A 22,111-nucleotide genomic window follows, 5' to 3' on the forward strand; every position below is an offset into this window, starting at 1 on the left:
GCTCGGTGGGAAGCCTGCTTCTCCCTCTGCCACTCCCCCTGCCTGTGTTCCCTCTCTTGCTGTGTCTCTCTCTGTCAAATAAATAAATAAAATCTTAAAGTAGGAAAATGTTGTTATGGCCTATGTCAGAGAGATTACTGCCTTTGCTGTCTTCTAGGATTCTTATGGTTTAAGGCCTCGCGTTTAGATTTTAAATTCACTTCGAGTTTATATTTGTGTATGGTGTAAGAAAGTGGTCCAATTTCATTATTTTGCATGTAGCTGTCCGGCTTTCCCAACATCATTTGTTGAAGAGACTGTCTTTTTCCCATTCTATGTTCCTTCTTCCTTTGTCGGAGATTAATTGACCATGTAATTGTGGGTTTATTTCTGGATTTTCTATTCTGTTCCATTGATCTATGTGTCTATTTCTGTGCCAGTACCATAGTATTTTGACTACTCCAGCTTTAAATATAACTTGAAGCCTGGAATTGTAATACCTCTAGTTTTGTTTTTGTTTTTGTTTTCAAGATTGCTTTGGCTATTTGGGGTCTTGGTTCCATACAAATTTTAGGATTGTTCTCATTCTGCAAAAAATGCTGTTGGTACTTTGATAGGAATTGCATTAAATCTGTAGGTTTCTTTGGGTAGTATAGACATTTCAACAGTATTTGTTTTTCCCAATCTGTGAGCATCTTCCCTCTATTTTGTGTTGTCTTCAGTTTCTTTCATCAGTGTTTTATAGTTTTCAGAGTACAGGTCTTAAACTCTTTGGTTAAGTTTTTTCCTAGGTATTTTTTTGTTTTTGCTGCAGCTGTAAATGGGATTGTTTTCTTAATTTCACTTTCTGCTGCTTCATTATTAGGATATAGGAATGCAACACATTTCTGTATGTTAATTTTGTATCCTGCAACTGTACTGAATTCATTTATCAATTCTAGTAGGTTTTTGGTGGAGTCTTTAGGCTTTTCTGTATATAATATCATCTGCAAGTAGTGAAAACTTTACTTCTTTCTTACTACTTTTGGATCACTTTTACCTCTTTTTTCTTGTTTAATTCCAGTACTATGTTGAATAAAGGTGATGAGAATGGACACCCTTTTCTTATTCCTGAATTTAGGGGAAAAGCTTTCAGTTTTTTCCCTATTGAGTATGGTAGACACTGTGGGTTTTTCATATAAGGGCTTTATTCTGTTGAGGTATGTTCCCTCTAGACCTACTTTGTTGAGAATTTTTATCACAAAGGGATGTTGTACTTTGTCAAATGCTTTTTCTGCATCTGTTGAAATGCTCATAGGGTTTTTATCTTACTGATGTGATGTATCCCACTGATTGACTTGCAAAAATTGAACCATCCTTACATCCTGGATAAATCCCACTTGATCATTGTGAATGATTTTTTTTTTTAATGTATTGTTGGATTTGGTTTGTTAGTATTTCGTTGAGGATTTTTGTTGTATGTTCATCAGAGATATTGGCCTGTAGTTCTCTTTTTTGTGTGGTGCCTTTAGGTTTTGGTAACAGGGTGATACTGGCCCCAGAATGAATTTGGAAGTTTTCCTTTCTCTTCTATTTTTGGGATAGTTTGAGAGGAATAGGTATTAACTCTTCTTTAAATGTTTCGTAGAATCCACCAAACTGTCTGGTCCTGGACTTTTGTTTGTTGGGAATTTTTTTGATTACTGATCCAATTTCATTGCTGGTAATTGGTCTGTTCAAATTATCTATTTCTCCTTGCTTTGGTTTTGGTAGGTTAAATATTTCTAAGAATTTATCCATTTCTTCTAGATTGTCCAATTTGTTGGCATAACCTTTTATAATATTGTCTTACAATTTTTATTTCTGTGGTCTTTCCTCCTCTTTCATCTGTGATTCTTTGGGTCATTCTCTCTGTCTCTCTTATGAGTCTGGCTGGAAGTTTATAAATATTTTTGATCTTTTCAAAGGACCAGCTTCTGGTTTCATTGATCTGTTTTATTTGTTCCTATATCATTTATTTCTGCTCTGATCTTTATTCTGCCCTTCTGGTTTGGGGTTTTGTTTGTTAAATCCGTTTGACCCAGACTGTCGTTTAAAGCCACTGTTTCCTTGTTGATTTTCTGTTCAGAGGATCTGTCCATTGACATAAATTGGGTGTTAAAATTTCCTGCTATTATTGTATTACTCTTGATTAATTCATTTATGTTTGTTATTCACTGTTTTATGTATTTGGGTGCTCCCATGTGGGGTGCCTAAATATTTACAATTGTTGTTAGATTGTCCTCTTTATTATTATACAGTGTTCTCTTGTTTCTTTTTACAGACTCTTTTAAAGTTTGTTTTGTCTGTGTAAGTATTGCTACTCTGGCTTTTTTTGACATCCATCTGCATGATAAATGTTTTCCCATCCCCTCACATTCAGTCTGAGGGTGTCTTTGGGTCTTAAATGAGTCTCTTGTAGGCAGCATATAGATGGGTTGTATTTTTTTTTTTCAATCTACTCTGTCACCCTATGTCTTTTGATTGGAGCATTTAATCCATTTACATTTGACGTAACTATTGATTTATATTTATTGTCACTTTGTTACTTGTTTTGTGGTTGTTTTTGTAGTTCTCTGATCTTTTATTCTCTTTCTTTCATGGTTGCTGGTTTTCTTTAGTGATACATGTGGATTCCTTCTCTTTATTCTTTGCATATCAGTGGTTTTTGATTTGTGGTTACCATTAGATTCGTATATAATGTCTTCTGCATATAGCAATCTATATTAAGTTAATGGTCATTTAAATTCAAGCCCATTCTTTTCTCCTCTTCCCACCCCACCGACATGTTGTCATATTTTACATCCTTTTATTTTGTGAATCCTTGACTGACTTTTTACAGAAATAATTATTTTTACTGCTTTGGTGTTCCATACTTTTCATACTCTGATGATCTTTCCACTCAAAGGGTCCCCTTTAATATCTCTTGTTCTTGAAGGTAACGGCCTTATGGAGAAGAGGTCCCGTAGGGCCCTGCAGTGCAGTGTCCCCTGTCCACAGCAGCTGGTGCTTCAGGGAGTGTCTCCTATGTGTGCTGCCTATGCTCTGCTCTTGAGTCCTGGCCTCTTCTCCCTTCAGTTCATTTGTTTGCACAGGCTCTCTTTGCCTGTTGTGGGTAGTGTTTGGTCCCCAGCCAGGTGTCTTTTAGCACTTTGAATGTATCATGCCACTCCCTTCTAGCCTGCAAAGCTTCTGCTGAAAAATCTGCATATAGTCTCGTTGGGATTCCTCTGTATGCAACAATTTTTTTTCTTCTTCTTGGTGCTTTCAGTATTCTTTCTTTGTTTTTAACTTTTGACATTTCCATTATAATGTGTCTTGTGGGTCTCTTTGGATTTGTCTTATTTGGAACTTTTTTGGTTTCCTGGATCTGAATGTCTGTTTCCTTCCTGAAGTTAGGGATATTTTCAGCAATTATTTTTTTTTCTCCTGCAAAATATTTATTTCTGTGTAAAACAAAGACAGAACCCCATGTAGGTCAAACAAGGAAAACAGACGCCAAGTTCAAAGCACTATTAAGTCATGAAACAAAGAAGAATCTGAGGTAGAAGTCAGGCCATATAATGCACAACGTTTTTAGGGCACACTGAACCATCACATCTCTAGTAAGAGCTCATTTTCCAAAAAATTAATAATCCACTCTCTGAATTCAGATGTAAAACTATGACCAATAGAAGATACACACAAACTTTTGTCATGTTAACAGAGGAAATGGTTTTACTAAAAGCTGCTGACGTTTCCATCAGTAGTAACCATAGGGAGGCCGTTGGTTGTAACCATAGGGTCCATATTGATGGGGGTAGTAAGGTTCTTGTCTGTGCTGCAGATAATTGTTACCCCAGGATCATCCATGCCACTGATTGGATCAGTTGTCACTTGGCCACCCCTGTCTGCTATCCCTACCTCTAAACTGTCTGTTATCTTGCAACCGATTGCCTCTATTTCTCTGGTTCCCACCAGCTCTGCTATTCCATTCCTCAACGATTGGAGGGGACTCAGGAGGGCATTTCAGGTATTCCTGGTACTCCTTGTCATCTTCTGTGAATCTACTGGCAAACATCTCTTCAAAATTGGCAACAGCTTCAGAAGTGTCTGTTATCCTGAAATTCCCAGCAGTCTGAGGCAGCTGCAATGTTTAATGTTTATGTTTTTCAGTCTCTGGCCCACACCGCGGCCAAAGGATCTCCCACTACTTAGCTCTCCAAGGTAATGGAGCCCTCAGCAATTATTTTTTTTAAAATGAGTTTTCTGCCCCTCTTTCTTCTCCTTCGGGGTCACCTATACTGCAAATATTGGTCCTTTTGATGTCCCATAAGTCTCAGGCTGTCTTCATTTTTAATTTTTTTTTAATTTATTCATTTGAGACAGAGATAGAGTGAGAGAGAGCAGGAGCAGTGGGGAGAGGCAGAGGAAGAGGGAGAAGCAGATTCCTCGCTGAGCAGGGAGCCCAATGTGGGGCTCGTTCCCAGGACCCTAGGATCATGACCTGAGCTGAAGGCAGATGCTTAACCATCTGAGCCAGCCAGGCGCCCCTAAATTTTTTTTCTTTTAGAGGCTCTGATTCAGTGAGTTCCTCTGCCCAGTCTTCAAGTTAACTGATCCTTTCTTCTCCTTCATCTGTTCTGCTATTGAACTGTCCTGCAGATGGTTACATCTGGATAAGCCCATTGCAAGTTGAATATATTATAAGTTGAAAAATGTATTTAACACACCTAACCTACCAAACATCATAGCTTAGCCTAACCTACCTTAAATGTGCTCAGAACACTTACATTAGCTTGCAGTTGGGCAATATGATCGATCATCTAACAGCATATTTTATAATAAAGTGTTGAATATCTCATGTCATTATTACCATACTGGAAGTGAAAAAACAATGGTTTTTAGGGGTACAGAGTGGTTGTAAGTGTATCCATTGTTTACCTTTGTGACTGTGTGGCTGATTGGGAGCTGTGGCTTGCTGCTCCTACCTAGCATCACAAGAGAGTATTGTACTGCATACACTAGCTTGGGAAAAGATCAAAATTCAGAATTTGAATTATGGTTTCTATCACGTACATACCACTTTCATATCATTGCAAAGTCAAGAAAGCAAAAGATGAACCATTGTAAGTCAGGAAATTTCTATAGTGTATTCATCAGCTCTGTGACTTCTGTTTGGTACTTTCCCATATTTTTTGTCTCTTTGTTCAAGTTCTCTCTATTGTCTTCCATTCTTCTCGCATGTTCAGTGAGCATCTTTGCAACCGTTGCTTTGAACTCTTCATCAGGTAAATTTATTATCTCCATTTTATGGTTTTTTCCTGAGGTTTTAATTTTGTTTATTCATTTGAAACATATTACTCTGTTTCTCATTTTGCTTGGCTCTCTGTGTTGGCTTCTAGCATTAGATGAAACAGCCAGCCCTCTCAGTCTTGAGGAGTGGCTTCTTGTAGGAGATGAAATTTGTTGTTCACCCCTGCCCTACCTCTTGGTTGCCTCTCAAGCTTTTGTGATGGTCCAAGCAGCTTATTTCATTTTTAATAGTTCCCAGTATTTGAGGGTGTGCCAAGACTTGTTAGTGTCAGCACCTAGATTCAGGCTGATTGGAAGCCACACCCTCAAGGCAGCAGTTTTTAAACTATGTGGATAGGTCTGTACAGTCCTGTGGGGTCCCAAGTGTAAGCCCTAATGGCCACCAGAGGTGAGCAGTCTGGAGGTGTCCCCCGGGTGGTAGTTGTGAAAATTGGGGCTCCAGGCACGTGTGTAAGCTTCTTTGTGGGAGATACTGGCAAGCTGTGGTGAGGCAGAGGGAGAACCCAAAGATGGCCTCCCCAGCCTACATTCCCTGAGAGCCCCTCAGGAGACCTGTAGATGTGTGCCAGATCTGGAGCCTGCCCCTCAGGCTGAAGCTCCAGGACAAGCAAATAGACCTCTTGCACAGCTGGACTAGGGCTGTTTTCATGTGCTGTTAATGCAATGCCCTGGGAGTAGTAGTCTGACAATTGATTATTTCTCTGGTTGTTAACAATCCCAGGGGACACCCATGGACCCCCCACCCCCACCCCCTGCCTCCAGAACCAGACAGTCAAGGGGCATTCCCTGGGTAGCATCTGCAAAAACCAGATGACCAGATGTAAAGGCAGGGCACCTGATGCATGTAGGAAGGAGGTCCCCCTCTGGAGCCCCTGTCATTCTAGAGTGCCATGGAGGAGGAGTGTGGACATGGTGTCTGCCAGCTGGAACAAGGCAGGGTAAGTGTCAAGATGGCATCAGGGGTGGTGGGAGCAGGGCAAAAAGAGAGAAAAGAAAACAAAAAAGGCACTTACTGTCCTGCTCTAGCAAGGTAGAGGTAGAGCGTGAAAATGGCACTGACCAGCCTGTTTTTGGAGAGTATCCCAGCAGGCCCCTACCCCTCAGTCCAGTGCTTTAAAATTATTAAATGAGCCTGCTTCACATAAAGTAGGGGTGCTTTTAAAACTCTGCTCTGGGGCAAGGGAGTCTCCATGCAAGCCGCTGAAGAGCTGCTTCTCAGTTTGCCACAGCTCCACCATGCTTACGGGCTTAAGTCCATTGGTTTTCAAAACTAGACGTTTTGGGTGCTGGTCTCTCAAGTTCAGGTCTTAAACATTGAGGTGCCACATGTGGGGGTATGAACCCTTCAGCTCTTAGGGAGAATCTGGGGGTTTTGAGTTCCCTCCTGAGTGTGGGTTGCTGCACCACCAGCAAGGATATATGGTGAGATTGTGTCTCAGCCTTTCCTACCTGCTTCTGTGTGATTTCCTTCTCACTTGACCAATATGAAAAGTCCTTCCTCTGGTTATTAGGGGTTTGTGGGTTTTTCCCCCCCATAGGAACTTATTTCAAGTAGATTGTGTCCATGGGAAGAGGGGAGTTCAGGATTTTCCTACATAACTTTTTTTTCTTGCTAATGGAATGTTACATCGCTGATTAATGAATTATTTTTTTAAGATTTTATTTATTTGATAGCACAAGCAGGGAGAGCGGCAGGCAGAGGGAGAGGGAGAAGCAGGCTCCCCACTGAGCAGGGAGCCCGATGTGGGGCTTGATCCCAGAACCCTGGGATCATGACCTGAGCCAAAGGCAGACGCTTAATGACTGAGCCACCCAGGCACCCCTACTGAATTTTTTTGGAAACATTTATTTATTTAAGAGAGAGGGAGAAAGAGTGGGCACGCAGTGGAGAGATGCAGAGGGAGTGAGAGTCCCAAGCAGATTCCATGCTGAGTGCAGAGCCCAACACAGGGCTCAATCTCAGGACCCCAAGATCACAACCTGAGCCAAAACCAAGGGTCGGATACTTAACAACTGGGCCATCCAGGTGCCCCTGATATTTTAATCACTCTTACATTTTCTAGTATATTCTACTACGTATTGATCTGTTTTCTTATATGACTTAATTCATATGATAATCTACTTGAAATGTCTATTTCTTTGTCACCATCTTGAACTGGACCTCCTCTTCTATTTTTTGGAAGAGTTTGAGAAGGATTGGTAATAATTCTTATTTAAATGTTTGGTAAAATTCACCTGTGAAACCATCTGGTCCTGGGCTTTTCTTCATTGGGAGAATTTTTATTATTGATCCAATCTTCTTTTTAGGGCTTGGTCTATTCAGATTTTCTGTTTCTTCCTGATTCAGTCTTGGTTGAATGTTTCTAAGAATTTTTCCAAGATTCCTAGGTTGTCCAGTTTGTTGGTGTCTAGTTGAAAGTGCATAGTAGCCTCTTAGGATCCTTTATGTATCTGTAGTATCAGTTGTAATGTCTCCTTTTTTATTTATAATTTTGTTGATTTGGGTCTTCTCTTTTCCTCAGTCTAGTTAAAGGCCTATTTACCTTTTCAGAAGACTCTTAGTTTTGTCATGTAGTAGGTTTCGAAATCAGGAAATGCAAGTCCTCCAGTTTTGTTCTTCTTTTTCAAAATCGTTTTGACTACTCAGGGTCCCTCGAGATTTCATGTGAATTTTAGGATGAGTTTTTCTATTTCTGCAAAAAAAAAAAATGTCATTGGGATTTTGATAGGGATTACACTAGGTAAATTTAGTAGATTGCTTTGGGTAATATGACATTTTAACAATATTAAGTCTTCCAGTCCATGAACATGGGATGTAATTCCATTTATATATGTCTTTTTTAATTTTTTTCAGCCTTTTGTAGATTTCATCCTGCACGTCTTTCATCTCTCCCATTAAGTTCATTTCTAAGTATTTTATTCTTTTTGATGTTATCGTAAATGTAGTTGTTTTCTCATTTTCTTTTCTGATTATTCATTGTAAATATATGGAAGCAAACCTGATTTTTGTGTGTTAATTTTATATGCTATTACTTTGTTGAATTTATTTATCCTAACACTTTGTGGAATATTTATTGCTTTCTACGCTTAAGATCCTAACATCTGCAAACAAGTAATTTTACTTCTTCCAAATTTGGACAACATTTATTTCTTGTTTAATTGCTCTAGCTAGAAGTACTGTATTGAATGGAAGTGGTGAAAATGTGCATCCTTCCCTTCTTCCTGATCTTAGAGGGAAAGCTTAAAAATATTTTTTAAAAGTCAAATGCTGATAAGAAAACTTAATCTTCAGGGTGCCTGGGTGGCTCAGTCATTAAGCATCTGCCTTCAGCTCAGGTCATGGTCCCAGGGTCCTGGGATCAAGCCCCGCATCAGGCTCCGTGCACCGTAGGAAGCCTGCTTCTCCCTCTCCCACTCCCCCGGCTTGTGTTCCCTTTCTTGCTGTGTCTCTGTCAAATAAATAAATAAAACCTTTAAAAAAAAAACTTCATAAGTTGAGTGGGTATGTATGCATGCAGGGTTTGTCACAAATATCCTTTAAGTGGTCAGTTCTTAGTTGAATTCATTTAACTTTGTCATTTCATTTGAATTTTAATGGTTTAACTTAAATACAACCTTTTAGGAATACGTCTCTGCAGAAATCAGTGTAAGTTATGGAATATGTACATATATAACAAAAGATGATATTCTGTGATATTTTTATATTGTCACAGCTCTGACATTTTGGAACATTCTTAAATATAGAAATATTGTCAAATGCAGGGACAGAGTAAATGACTTGGAATCCTTTGGAACGTAATGCATAAGAGAATACCTATGCCAACCTACTCTTGGTTATGTCAGACCACCACTTGAGGGAAATTTCAATAAACTATTTTGAAGAATATTTTTTGAGAGAACAGAAGTTAATACACTAAAACATGGCAATGCTGAAGTATAAATGTTATATTGAAAGCCAGGAACCCTAAGTAAACATATGTCAACCAATTTCTTTTTTTCCTGTGACTTTCTATTAAAGGTGTAGGTTGAACCATATGAAATTGTTGATATTTATCAAAATTTGACTACAAAAATGGCTATTTAACATGGGGCTCACCTAAAAAACAAAAACCCTGATTTATAGCAAATACTCAGTACTTACTCTGCTAGTCCTTTTTCTTTTCTTTTTTAATTTTCTTTATTAGAGTGAGCATGAGTTGAGGGGGAGGGACAGACGGCGGGGAGAAGCAGACTCCCCACCAAACAAGGAGCCTGGTGTGGGACTTGATCCCGGGACCCCAGGATCACAACCTGAGCCAAAGGCAGACACCCAACCAACTGAGCCACCCAGGCGCCCCTGCTAGTCCTTTTTCTAAGCATTTTACGTTACTCAGTCCTTACAACAACCCTATGGAATTGGTACTGTCATTGTTCCTGTTTTACAGTTAGAAGACCGTGTTCTCAGTGGATACATTTAATAAACATCCAGCCTCTGCTCCATGCTAAGCAGGTATGAACCTTTTTTCAAGAGGGAGTGAGAAACGAACACAGGTCAAGTTTAACATTTAGCATTTTTAAGAGCCATATATAGGGCAATAAAAATGTTATTTATTATGAGGCTGGGTTATTAAACAATGCACTATACTTTCAGGCAATGAGAATACCTTACATGAGACCTTACTAGAAAATGCCTAAATTCAGGGCCAACAAGGATCCCAGGGGTATCACCTTACGTAAGAGTCTTAACTTCTCTTAGCTGTGGTGTGCATCTCTGCACGGTGGGGCTCCACTCCTACCTCACTGTTGTGAAGATTAGGAGAGTGGAAAGTACATGGCAGACTGGAAGCATCTGGCGGAAGGAGGCTTTTTTTTTATTGGTCAAATTATTGCAGCACTTGCTAGTTTTCAAAGTGTTCTCATTTATATTGTGCATGAAGTTGCTGAGCATCAGCAGATTTGGGACCAAGAGCCAGGCGTCCTGAATGAGTCTTTTGCTGTCTATTTCTGATGACTTTGAAGACAGGTGCCACATTGTGGATCTGTGGGTCCACTCAGAACTCTGTGCTTGGGATGCCTGGGTGGCTCAGTCAGTTAAGTGTCTGACTTCGGCTCAAGTCATGATTCCTGAGCCCTGGGATGGAGTCCTGCATCAGGCTCCTTGCTCGGCGGAGAGCCTGCTTCTCCTTCTCCCTGTGCTGGCCACTCCCCCTGCTTGTGGTCTCTCTATCTCTCTCTCTCTGACAAATAAAATCTTTAAAAAAAAAAATTCTGCGTTCACGAAGAACATAATGAAGGCTAGGACATGATCCCTGACCTTGGGAGGCTTCTGGTGCATAGAGGCATGGCACGTGAATAAACCACTTTCAAAGATGTCTCAGAAAGCCTGTGTAAGGTATAGAAATAGTCCTGAGAAGGGTGTGATTAACCCTTCACTTTGCTGAGGGTGGATATTGGACCAGAATTTTTAAGGGTAAGAGTTTGCCTTCAGAGAAGTGGGCATACCATGTGCACAGGCCCACGGAGGAACTGCAGGTGACCTGACGTGCGGAGACATCGAGAGGGAGATGCTGGTGAGGCAGGCAGGACGCAGCCTGTGAGGGGCCTGATGGGCCCAGTCAAGGAGTTTAGACATTAATGTGAGGAAAAGGGCAGTCATCAAAAGGGCTGAGTCTGGATGGGACCTGACTAGGTCTGTGTTTTAGGAAGATCATCTCTGTGCAACCTCTAAGGATGGATTAAAGATGCAGGAGAGGCTGAGAGAGATGTCTGGAGACTTTTGCAGTAATCCACCTGAGGGATAATTAGAGACCAGACTAGAGCAGAAGAAGTGGAGAAGAGGTTGGTGATTGAATGTGGGGGGGCAGAGGGTGGAGACTGAACTGTGCCACCAACCCTGGGGAGCCTACCCAAACATCTGTCTCGTGCCCCTTGCTTGGCAAAACCCAAGCTATGGACCAGCAGCATTAGCATCACCTAGGAGCTTGGTAGAAATGCAGAATCTCAGAACTCTCCCAAGACGTCCTTGAACTAGAATCTGCATCTTAAGGCGATCTCTAGTTGATGCCTGGGCACTTGAAAGTTTGAGAAGCAGGGCTCTGGGCAGCATTGCTTCCATTCAGCCTTTCATGACCTGCTGGCCTCTAGCATGAACCTTCATTTTGGCAAAGATGGATACAGTGCAAAGGGGCAGGATTGGAAGACCTGTCACAATATGAACATGTTCAGTGGAGTTTGGCATCAGAAGTATGTGGGTAATGGAGCAGAAACAGTTTTGAAAGGCACAGGGCCACCCAGATGTCACAGAGTGACTAGACAGAATCCACATTTGTAGTATGCTTTCACTTGTAACAGTCTATAGGTAGATGAGACGTCTGTTTATTGACCAGCACCTGAGAGGGAGCATGTATTCAACAAAAGCTGGCTGATTGAGGGGATTTTTAAAAATCAACAGGAAAATGACTTCATTCTGCCACTGAGAAAGTTACCTCAGAACCTCTGCTCATAATGGCAGAGGCAGAATAGGACAAAACGTTTTTAGGGCCTGCTGCAGGCTCTGACTGGTGTACGAACTCGGCAGTTCTGAACACGTCATTCTGTGATCAGATGTTAAGATCTAAGTGAGTGTCCCAAAAATATATGAAAGTGCCTATGTTCCCACCGCCCCACTGACAAAGGGTGTTGTCCAGCTTTTGAGTCCGCAGTGTGACAACAAGAAACACATCTCCCTGTGGTTTGAATTTGCGTTTCTCTAATTAGGAGTGACCTCGAACATCATGTTTATAAGCTGCCTTTGGATATCTCTATTTGTGAACTATCTTTTCAAATATCTTTTGTCCATTTTTTTCTACAGGATTTTTGGAGGTCTAAAATGTTTTTTAAAGTTTCTTCACATAAATCAGAGGTTTTGCCCCATAATCTGTGATACGTGTTGCGCATACTTTCTGCCAGTTTATCATTTCTTTTCACTTGGCTTATGGTGCTTGTTTTTGCCATGAAAATGTGATGTATTGCTGTATACTCACATTTGTCAATATAGTGGATTCCATTGATTGATTTTTCAAATGCTGAACCAGCTTTGCATTCTTGGGATAAACCCCGGTTGACCATGATTCTTTTTATGTGCTCTTATTCTCAATTTGCTAGTAATTTCCTGAGAATTTTCACATCTGTATTCTTGAGGGATATTGGTTAGTGGTGTTCTTTTTCTGTAATGTCTTTTTCTGATTTTGGTGTTGAGTGATGCTAAACTTCTAAAATGAATTAGGACATATTCCCTCTTCTATCCTAAAAAAGTCTGTGTAGAGTTGGCATTATGGTTTCTTAAACATTTGGTACAATTTGCCTAAGACATCTCGGACTGGAGTTTTTATTGCTGGAAGGTTTTAAACTACAAATCTAATTTCTATAATAGATACAAACTATTCAAGTTATCTATTTCTTCTTACTCTTTTTTTCAGGATTTTATTTATTTGACAGAGAGCACAAGCAGGGGGGAGCGGGTGAGGGAGAAGCAGGCTCCCCACTGAGCAGGGAGTCCAATGCAGGCCTTGATCCCAGGACCCCAGGATCATGACCTGAGCCAAAGGCAGACGCTTAACCAACTGAGCCACCCAGGTGCCCCTGGGTTATCTATTTCTTCTTGATTAAACTTTGGTAGTTTGTGTCTTTTAAGGAATTTCTCTTATTTCATTTAAATTGTCAAATTAATGAGCATAAAGTTGTTCATACTAGTCTCTTATCCTTTTAACATTTATGGTGTCAGTATTGATAAGAGCTTTTTATCCCCTCAAAAAGAAACCCTGGATCTTTTATCTACCTTTATTAGCTACCTAATAAACCTTTTGTTGATTAAAGTATTGTTAAAATACATGATCTTTGTTTCAGGTATATGACATCATGAATGGGGAATTCTGTGGGTTATTAAGCTGTGCTCACCCCTGTAAGTGTAGTGACACCTGTCACCACATAATGTTATTTATTGCAATATTATTGATTATATTTTATGCTGTGGTTTTCATATTTGTGACTTATTTCTATGTAACTAGGTTAGTACTTCTTAATCTCCTTCTCCTATCTTGCCCATCTCCCCAAAACCCTCCCTCCCTTCTGGCAACCACCAGCTCTCTGTATTTATGATTCTGTTGCATTTTTTGTTTTGTTTTTTAGATTCCACTTATAAGCGAAGTCATGCGGTATTTGTTTTTCTCTGTCTGACTTCACTTAGCATAAAATACCCTCTAAGCCCATCCATGTTGTGACAAATGGGAAGATCTCCATTGTTTTTTTTATGGTTGAATATGATTCCGTTTTGTATATACACCATATCTTTTTTATCCACTCATCTATCAGTGGACTCAGGTTGCTTCCATATCTTGGCTGTTTGTAAATAATGATGCAGTAAACCTAGGGGTGCATGTATCTTTCTGAATTAGTATTTTCATTTATTTTTGGATAAATACCCAGTAATGGAATTATCCAATCATATAGTATTTCTATTTTTAATTTTTAGAGGAACTTCCATGTAGTTTTCCGCCATGGTTGCACCAATTTACATTCCTACCAACAGTGCATGAGGGTTCCCTTTTCTCCACGTTCTTGCTAACACTTACTTCTTGTCTTTATCATACTAGTCATTCTGACAAGTATGAAGTGATATCTCATTGCAGTTTTGATTTGCATTTTCCTGATGATGAGTGGTATTGAGCATCTTTTCATGTGTCTGTTGGCCATCTGTTGTCTTCTTTGGAGAAATGTTCCGGTTCTCTGCCCATTTTTTAATTAGATTATTTGTATTTTTGGTGTTGAGTTGTATAAGTTCTATATGAATTTTGGATATTAACCCCCTATCATTTATATCATTTGCAAGTATTTTTTCCTATTCAGTGGGTTGTTTTGTTGATGGTTTCCTTCACTGTTCAAAAGCTTTTAATTTTGGTGTAGTCCCAATCGTTTGTTTTTACTTTTGTTTCCCTTGCCTGAGACCACCCATCTAGAAAAATGTTGCTAAGGCTGATGTCAAAAAGATCACTGTGTTTTCTTTAAGGAGTTTTATGGTTTCTATGATCTCACTCATATGTGGAATTTAAGAAATGAATCAGATGAACATATGGGAGGGGGAAAAGAGGGAAACAAAACATAAGAGACTCTTTTTTTTTAATTTTAGTTAACATACAGTATAATATTGATTTCTGGAGTAGAATTCAGTGCTTCATCACTTACATAGAACTCCCAGTGCTCATCCCATCAGGTGCCCTCCTTAATACCCCTCTAGCCCATCCCCAACCCATCTCCCTCCATCAACCCTGTTTGTTCTCTGTCGTTAAGAGTCTCTTATGGCTTGTTTCCCTGTCTCCTTTTTTTCTTTTCACTCTTCCCATATGTTCTTCTGTTTTCTTTCTTAAATACCATGTATGAGTGAAATCCTGTGGTATTTGTCTTTCTTTGACTTATTTCACTTAGCATAATACACTCTAGTTCCATCCACATCATTGCAAATGGCAAGATTTCATTCCTTTTTATGGTTGAGTAATAGTCCATTGTATATATACACCACATCTTCTTTATCCATTCATCAGTCGATGGACATTTGGGCTCTCTCCATAGTTTGGCTATTACTGATAATGATGCTATAAACACCGGGGTGCATAGACCCCTTCAAATCTGTATTTTTGTATCCTTTGGGTAAAGTCCTAGTAGTGCAATTGCTGGATTGTAGGGTAGGTCTATTTTTAATTTTTTGAGGAAACTCCAAACTGTTCTCCAGAGTGGGTGTACCAGTTTGCTTTCCCACCAACAGTACAAGAGGGTTCCCCTTTTTCCTCATCCTTGCCAACACCTGTTGTTTCTTGTACTGCTAATTTTAGCCATTCTGGGGCTCAGTCAGTTGGGTGGCTCAGTCAGTTAAGCGTCTGCCTTTGGCTCAGGTCATGATTCCAGGGTCCTGGGATCAAGTCCTGCATCAGGCTCCCTGCTCAGTGGGGAGTCTACTTCTCCCCCTTCCCCTCCCCCCTGCTCATGATCTCTCTCTCTCTCTCTCAAACAAATAAAATCGTTAAAAATTTAGCCGTTCTGACCAGTGTGAGGTGGTGTATCATTGTGGTTTTGGTTTGTATTTCCCTGATAAGTGATGTTAATCATCCTTTCATGTGTCTGTTAGATGTCTGGATGTTTTCTTTGGAAAAGTGTCTATGCATGTCTTTCCCATTTCTTCACTGAATTGTTTTTTGGGTGTTTCATAAGTTCTTTATAGATTTTGGATACTAACCCTTTATGAGATGTCATTTGCAAATATCTTCTCCGATTCTGTAGGCTGCCTTTTAGTTTTGTTGATGGTTTCCTTTACTGTATAGAAGCTTTTTATCTTGATAAAGTCCCAATAGTTTATTTTTTTTCTTTTGTTTCCCTTGCCTCTGGAGATGTATCTAGTAAGAAGTTGCTCCAGCCAAGGTCAAAGAAGTTGCTGCCTGTGTTCGCTAGGATTTTGATGGTTTCCTGTCTGCGTTTAGGTATTTCATCCATTTTTGAATGTATTTTCGTGTACGGTGTAAGAAAGCCAGTTTCATTCTTCTGCATGTTGCTGTCCAGTTTTCCCAACATTGTTTGTTGAAGAGACTGGCTTTTTTTCTATTGGATATTCTTTCCTGCTTTGTTGAAGACTAGTTGACCAGATAGTTGTGAGTTCATTTCTAGGTTCCCTATCTGTTCATTGGTCTGTTTTTGTGCCAGTACCATATTGTCTCGATGACTACAGCTTTGTAATATAGCTTGAAATCTGGAATCATGATGCTTCCAGTTTTGTTTTACTTTTTCAGAATTGCTTTGGCTATTTGGGGTCTTTCATAGTTCCATACAGATTTTAGGATTGTATGTTCTAGCTCTGTGAAAAATGTTGTGGTATTTTGATAAGGATTCTAGATTGTTAAAATGTCTATACTTCCCAAAGCAATGTTTGTTTTTCCAATCTGTGAGCATGGGATGCTTTTCCATTTCTTTGTGTCTGCTTCAATTTCTTTTATAAGTGTTCTATAGTTTTCAGAGTACAGATTTTTTACCTCTTTAGTTGGGTTTATTCCTAGGTATCTTATTGTTTTAGGTGCAATTGCAAATGAGATTGATTCCTTGATTTCTTTTCCTGCTGCTTTGTTATTGGTGTATAGAAATGCAACAGATTCTACACATTGATTTTTATATCCCACAACTTTGCCAAATTCATACATTATTAGTTCTAGTGATTTTTTTGTGAAGTCTTTTGGGTTCTCTACATAGGGTATCATGTCATCTGCAGATAGTCAAAGTTTGACTTCTTCCTTGCCACTTTGGATGCCTTTTATTTCTTTTTGTTGTCTGATTACTGAGACTAAGACTTCCAGTACTATGTTAAATAGTAACGGTGAAAGTGGACATCCTTGTCTTGTTCTTGACTGTAAGGGAAAAGCTCTCATTTTTTTCCCCATCGAAGATGATATTAGCTGTGGGTCTTTCATATATGGCCTTTATGATGTTGAGATATGATCCATTTATCCCTGCTTTATTGAGGGTTTTTATCAAGAAAGGATGCTGTGTTTTGTGAAATGCTTTTTCTGCATCTATTGACAGGATCATGTGGTTCTTATCCTTCATTTCATTAATGTGATGTGTCATGTTGATCGATTTGTGAATATTGAATCACCCCTGCAGCCCAGGAATAAATCCCGCTTGATTGTGGTGAATAGTTCTTTTAGTGTACTCTTGAATTCAATTTGCTAATATTTTTTTGAGAATTTTTGCATCCATCAGGGATATTGGCCTATAATTCTTTTTAGTGGGGTCTTTGGTTTTGGAATCAAGGTAATGCTGGCTTCATAGAATGAGTTTGGAAGTTTTACTTCCATTTCTTTCCTTTTCTCTCTTTCTTCCTTCCTTTCATTCGTTCGTTCTTTTTTGGAACAGTTTGAGAGGAGTAGGTATTAACTCGTCTTTAAATGTCTGGTAAAATTCCCTGGGAAGTCATCTGTCCCAGGACTTTTGTTTGCTGGGAGATTCTTGATAACTGATTCAATTTCTTTGCTGGTATGGGTCTGTTCAAATTTTCTATCTCTTCCTGTTTCAGTTTTGGTAGTCTGTTGGTTTCTGGGAATTTGTCCATTTCTTCCAGGTTGCCCAGTTTGTAGGCATATAATTTTTCCATAGTTATCTTAAAATTGTATTTCTGTGCTGTTGGTTGTGATCTCTTTCATTTGTGATCTTATCTATTCAAGTCCTTTCTCTTTTCTTTTTGATAAGCCTGGCTACGGGTTTGTCAATTTTATTCTTGAAGAATCAGCTCTTAGTTTTGTTAATCTGTTCTGTGTTTTGTTTGTTTCTGTATTGTTTATTTCTGCTCTAATCTTTATTATTTCCTTTCTGCTGGCTTTAGGCTTTATTTGCTGTTCCTTTTCTAGCTCCTTCAGGTGTAAGGTTAGGTTGTATATTTGAGACTTTTCTTGCTCCTTGAGGTAGGACTATATTGCTATATACTTATCTCTGAGGACTGCCTTTGCTATATCCCAAAGATTTTGGACTGTTGTGTTCTCATTTTTATTTTTTTCCATATATTTTTTATTTCTTCTTTGTCTTCCTGGTTAACCATTCATTCTTTAGTAGTATGTTCTTTTTCTAAAATTTTTTTTAAAGATTTTATTTATTTATTTGAGAGAGAGAGAGAATGAGAGACAGCATGAGAGGGAGGAGAGTCAGAGGGAGAAGCAGACTGCCTGCTGAGCAGGGAGCCCGATGTGGGACTCGATCCCGGGACTCCAGGATCATGACCTGAGCCAAAGGCAGTCGCTTAACCAACTGAGCCACCCAGGCGCCCAGTATGTTCTTTAACCTCCATGTATTTGTGGTCTTTCCAAATTTTTTCTTGTGGTTGACTTCAGGTTTCATAACATTGTAGTCTGAAAGTATGCACGGTATGATCTTGATCTTTTTGTACTTGTTGAGGGCTGATTTGTTACACAGTATGTGATCTATTCTGGAGAATAGTCCATGTGAACTTGAAAAGAATGTGTATTCTGCTTTAGGATGAAATATTCTGAATATAACTGTTAAGTCCAGTGTGTCATTCAAAGCCATCGTTTCTTTGTTGATTTTCTGCTTAGATGATCTGTCCATTGCTGTGAGTGAGGTGTTAAAGTTCCTTACTATTCTTACATTATTATCAATGAGTTTCTTTATGTTTATTATCATTTGATTTATATATTTGGGTGCTCCCAAGTTGGGGGCATAAATGTTTATAATTGTTAGATCTTCTTGATGGATAGACACTTTAATTATATAATGCCCTTCTTCATCTCTTGTTACAGTCTTTATCTTGAAATCTAGTTTTCTGATGTAAGTATGGCTACTCTAGCTTTTTTTTATGTCCCTTAGCATGATAGATGGTTCTCTATCCCCTCACTTTCAGTCTGCAGTTGTCTTTAGATCTAAAATGAATCTCTTATAGGCAGCATATAGATGGATCTAGGTTGTTTTTTTTTTAATCCATCTGATACCCTATGTCTTTTGATTGGCGCACTTAGTCCATTTACACTCAGGATGATTATTGAGAGATACGAATTTAGTGCCATTGTGTTACTTGTAGAGTTGGTGTTTCTGGTGATGTCCTCTGGTCCTTTTTAGTCTTTGTTGCTTTGGGTCTTTTTTTTCCTCCACTCAGAGTCCCCCTTAAAATTTCTTGCCAGGCTGGTTTAGTGCTCATGAACTCCGTTAGTTTTTGTTTTGGAAATCCTTTATCTCTTCTTCTATTATGAATAATAGCCTTGCTGGATAAAGAATTCTTGGCTGCATCTTTTTCCCATTCAGCACGTTAAATATTTCCTGCCACTTTTTTTCTAGCCTGTCCAGTTTCTGTGGACAGATCTGCTGTGAACTTGATCTGTCTTACCTTATAGGTTAAGGACTTTTTTTTTTGCTTGCTGCCTTTAGGATTCTTTCCTCATCTATGTATTTTGTGAATTTGACTATGATATGCCTTAGTAATGGTCAGCTTTTGTAGAATTTAATGGGAGATCTCTGTGCTTCTTGGATTTTGATGTCTGTGTCCTTCTGCAGATTAGGGAAGTTTTCAACTATAATTCAGATACACCTTCTGCCCTTTTTTTCTCTCCATCTTCTGGGACTCCTATGATACGAATGTTGTTATGTTTTAATAAGTCACTGAGTTTCCTAAGTCTACCTTCGTTGTCCATTACCTTTCTTTCCCTCTTGTTTTCAGCTTCATTATTTTCCATAATTTTATCTTCTATATCACTGATTCACTCCTCTGCTTCGTCCATCCTGATTTTTATGGCCTCCATTTGAGATTGCATCTCGGTTAAAGCATTTTTAATTTCAACCTGACTGTATTTTAGTTCTTTTATCTCTGCAATAAAGGATTCTCTAGAGTCTTCTATGCTTTTTTCAAGCCCAGCTAGTATCCTTATAATCGTTGTTTGAAATTCTAGTTCAGACATCTTCTGTCTGTATGCATTAAATTCCTGGCTATGAGTTCTATCTCCTGTTCTTTCTTTTGGGGTGAATTTCTCCATCTCATCATTTTGTCCAGAGAAGAAAGGAAGAAAGAGGAAACAAAACAAAACAACTCCCCTCCCAAAAAACTAGATCCTGGGTATGTTTTGGTCTGCTTGTTAAAAGGATCTAGATCCCAAAATAAAAAAAAAATGAGGTGAAATAAAAAATAAGTATATAAAAATATATGTATAAAAATAATTTTTTCTTTTTAAATTTAAATTCAATTAACATATAGTGTATTATTAGTTTCAGATGTAAAGTTTAGTGATTCATCAGTTGCATATAACACCCAGTGCTCATTCCATCAAGTGCCCTCCTTAATGCCCATCACACTCTTACCCCATCCTCCCACCTACCTCCCCTCCAATAACCTTCAGTTTGTTTCTTATAGTGAAGAGTCTCTTATGGTTTGTCTCCCTCTCTGATTTTGTCTTTTCCTTTTCCCCTCCCTTCACCTATGATCCTCCATCTTGTTTCTTAAATTCCACATATGAGTGAAATCATATGATAATTATCTTTCTCTGATTTACTTATTCTGCTTAGCATAATACCCTCTAGTTCTGTCCATGTCATTGTAAATGGCGAGATCTCATTTCTTTGAAGGCTGAGTAATATTCCATTGTGTGTGTGTGTGTGTGTGTGTGTGTGTGTGTGTGTGTGTGTGTATATATATATATATATACCACCTCTTCTTAATCCATTCATCTGTCGATGGACGTCTGGGCTCTTTCCATAGTTTGGCTATTGTGGACATTGCTGCTATAAATATTGGAGTGCATGTACCCCTTCAGATCACTGTTGGTATCCTTTGGGTAAATACCTAGTAGTGCAATTCCTGGGTCGTAGGGTAGCTCTATTTTTAACTTTTGAGGAACCTCCATACTGTTTTCCAGAATGGTTGTACATTCCTACCAGCAATGTAAGAGGGTTCCCCTTTCTCCACATCCTCGCCAAAAATAAAAATTTTAACAATTAAGAATTGAAAAAAATAAGAAAATACATGAAAAAAATAAAGAATAAAAGTAAAAAGGAAGCTAGGTCCTATTTCCCCTAGAGCTGTAGCTTTGCAGCACTCTGTGATTATTAGACTTGGTATGAGCAAGTTATTTGCTGGTCTGGGAAGGGGCCTATTGGACAAATTCTTAGGTGGACTTGCCCTAATGGAAATGCGCCTCCAGTGCACAGGGGAGGCAGGGCCCTGTGTAAGTGGCTCTGGCCTCCACCAGGTGGTGCTGTCTTGCTCTCTGAAGACTCAGTGCTGATGGGCGGGATGGATATGGTGGTGCCCTGCTCCCTAGCCCAGGAGCTGAAATTCCACCCCCACTCTTCAGTGAGCCCCCTCACAGAAGATCAATCACTCTTGTGTCCCTGGTTTCTGTCACAACCCTGTGTTCGTTTACCCTGCTGTATCCAAGCTTTTTTATCTCAGGCATGCGACAGTTTCAAAACTCCAAATTTTAGGGACTTCCTTGATGTGGACCCACGCTCTTCCTTTGGGGGATGGTCTCGCCAGACTTTTGCCTTTTGCTGCCCTGTCCCAAGAAAGCGATTGCAGTTTTTGGCAATACCAGAGCAGAAAGCCAGCACCAAGGCTCACTGTTCTCAGCTGGTGTCCCAGCTCCTATGCATTGCAACAGTGCAGCACTTTGGCACCACCTGTTCTTCTTGTGACCTAGGGAATCCTCAGACCATACTTCACACCTGGGAATTCTCCCTACTTCGCTACTTGAGTACCTTTAAGCCAGGCAAATCCCCCGTGATAGCGGACTTCTAAAAGTTCAGATTTGGACTCCATGCTCATAATAGTTTGCAGTAGCCTCTGTAAGCAGGCTTCCTCCCTGCCACCTTATCCACTATATCACCCCAAAGTCCACTTCTGTACCTCCTACCTTCCAAAACGTGGTCACTTTTCTACTTGTAGACTTGCAGTTTTTGTTCTCTCACCTCTGATTGATTTCTTGGGTGTTCAGAATGATTTGATAACCATCTAGCTGTGTTTGATGGATGAGACTAGCTTAGGGTCCCCCTACTCCTCTGCCATCTTAACTCTTCAACCATAAGAGACTCAGTGATAGTGAACAAACAGGGTTGATGGACAGAGGTGGGTGGGGGATGGGCTTAGATGTATGATGGGTAATGAGGAGGGCACTTGTTAGGATGAGCACTGGGCGTTGTATGTAAGTGATGAATCACTGAATTCTTCTCCTGAAACCAATATTGCACTGTGTGTTGACTAACTAGAATGTAAATAAAAATTTGAAGAAAAAAATGAGTTTTATGGTTTCAGTTCTCATATTTAGGTCTTTAATCC

General features: G+C 39.4%; 1 protein-coding gene across 1 annotated transcript; it reads right to left on the bottom strand.

The window, feature by feature from the left end:
- Positions 1-3,639: 3,639 nt before the first annotated feature.
- LOC112821842 (RNA guanine-N7 methyltransferase-activating subunit-like protein) lies at positions 3,640-21,595 on the bottom strand. The gene is given in 2 exon segments (XM_073895984.1): positions 3,640-4,123; positions 21,527-21,595. Coding segments are annotated over 2 exon segments (453 nt in total). The 3' UTR covers positions 3,640-3,739.
- Positions 21,596-22,111: the final 516 nt, after the last annotated feature.

Source organism: Callorhinus ursinus, unplaced genomic scaffold, assembly GCF_003265705.2.
Source record: "Callorhinus ursinus isolate GAN/ISIS: 27379988/994484 unplaced genomic scaffold, GSC_fseal_2.0 scaffold8, whole genome shotgun sequence".
In the NCBI taxonomy this organism is placed as follows: Eukaryota; Metazoa; Chordata; class Mammalia; order Carnivora; family Otariidae; genus Callorhinus; species Callorhinus ursinus.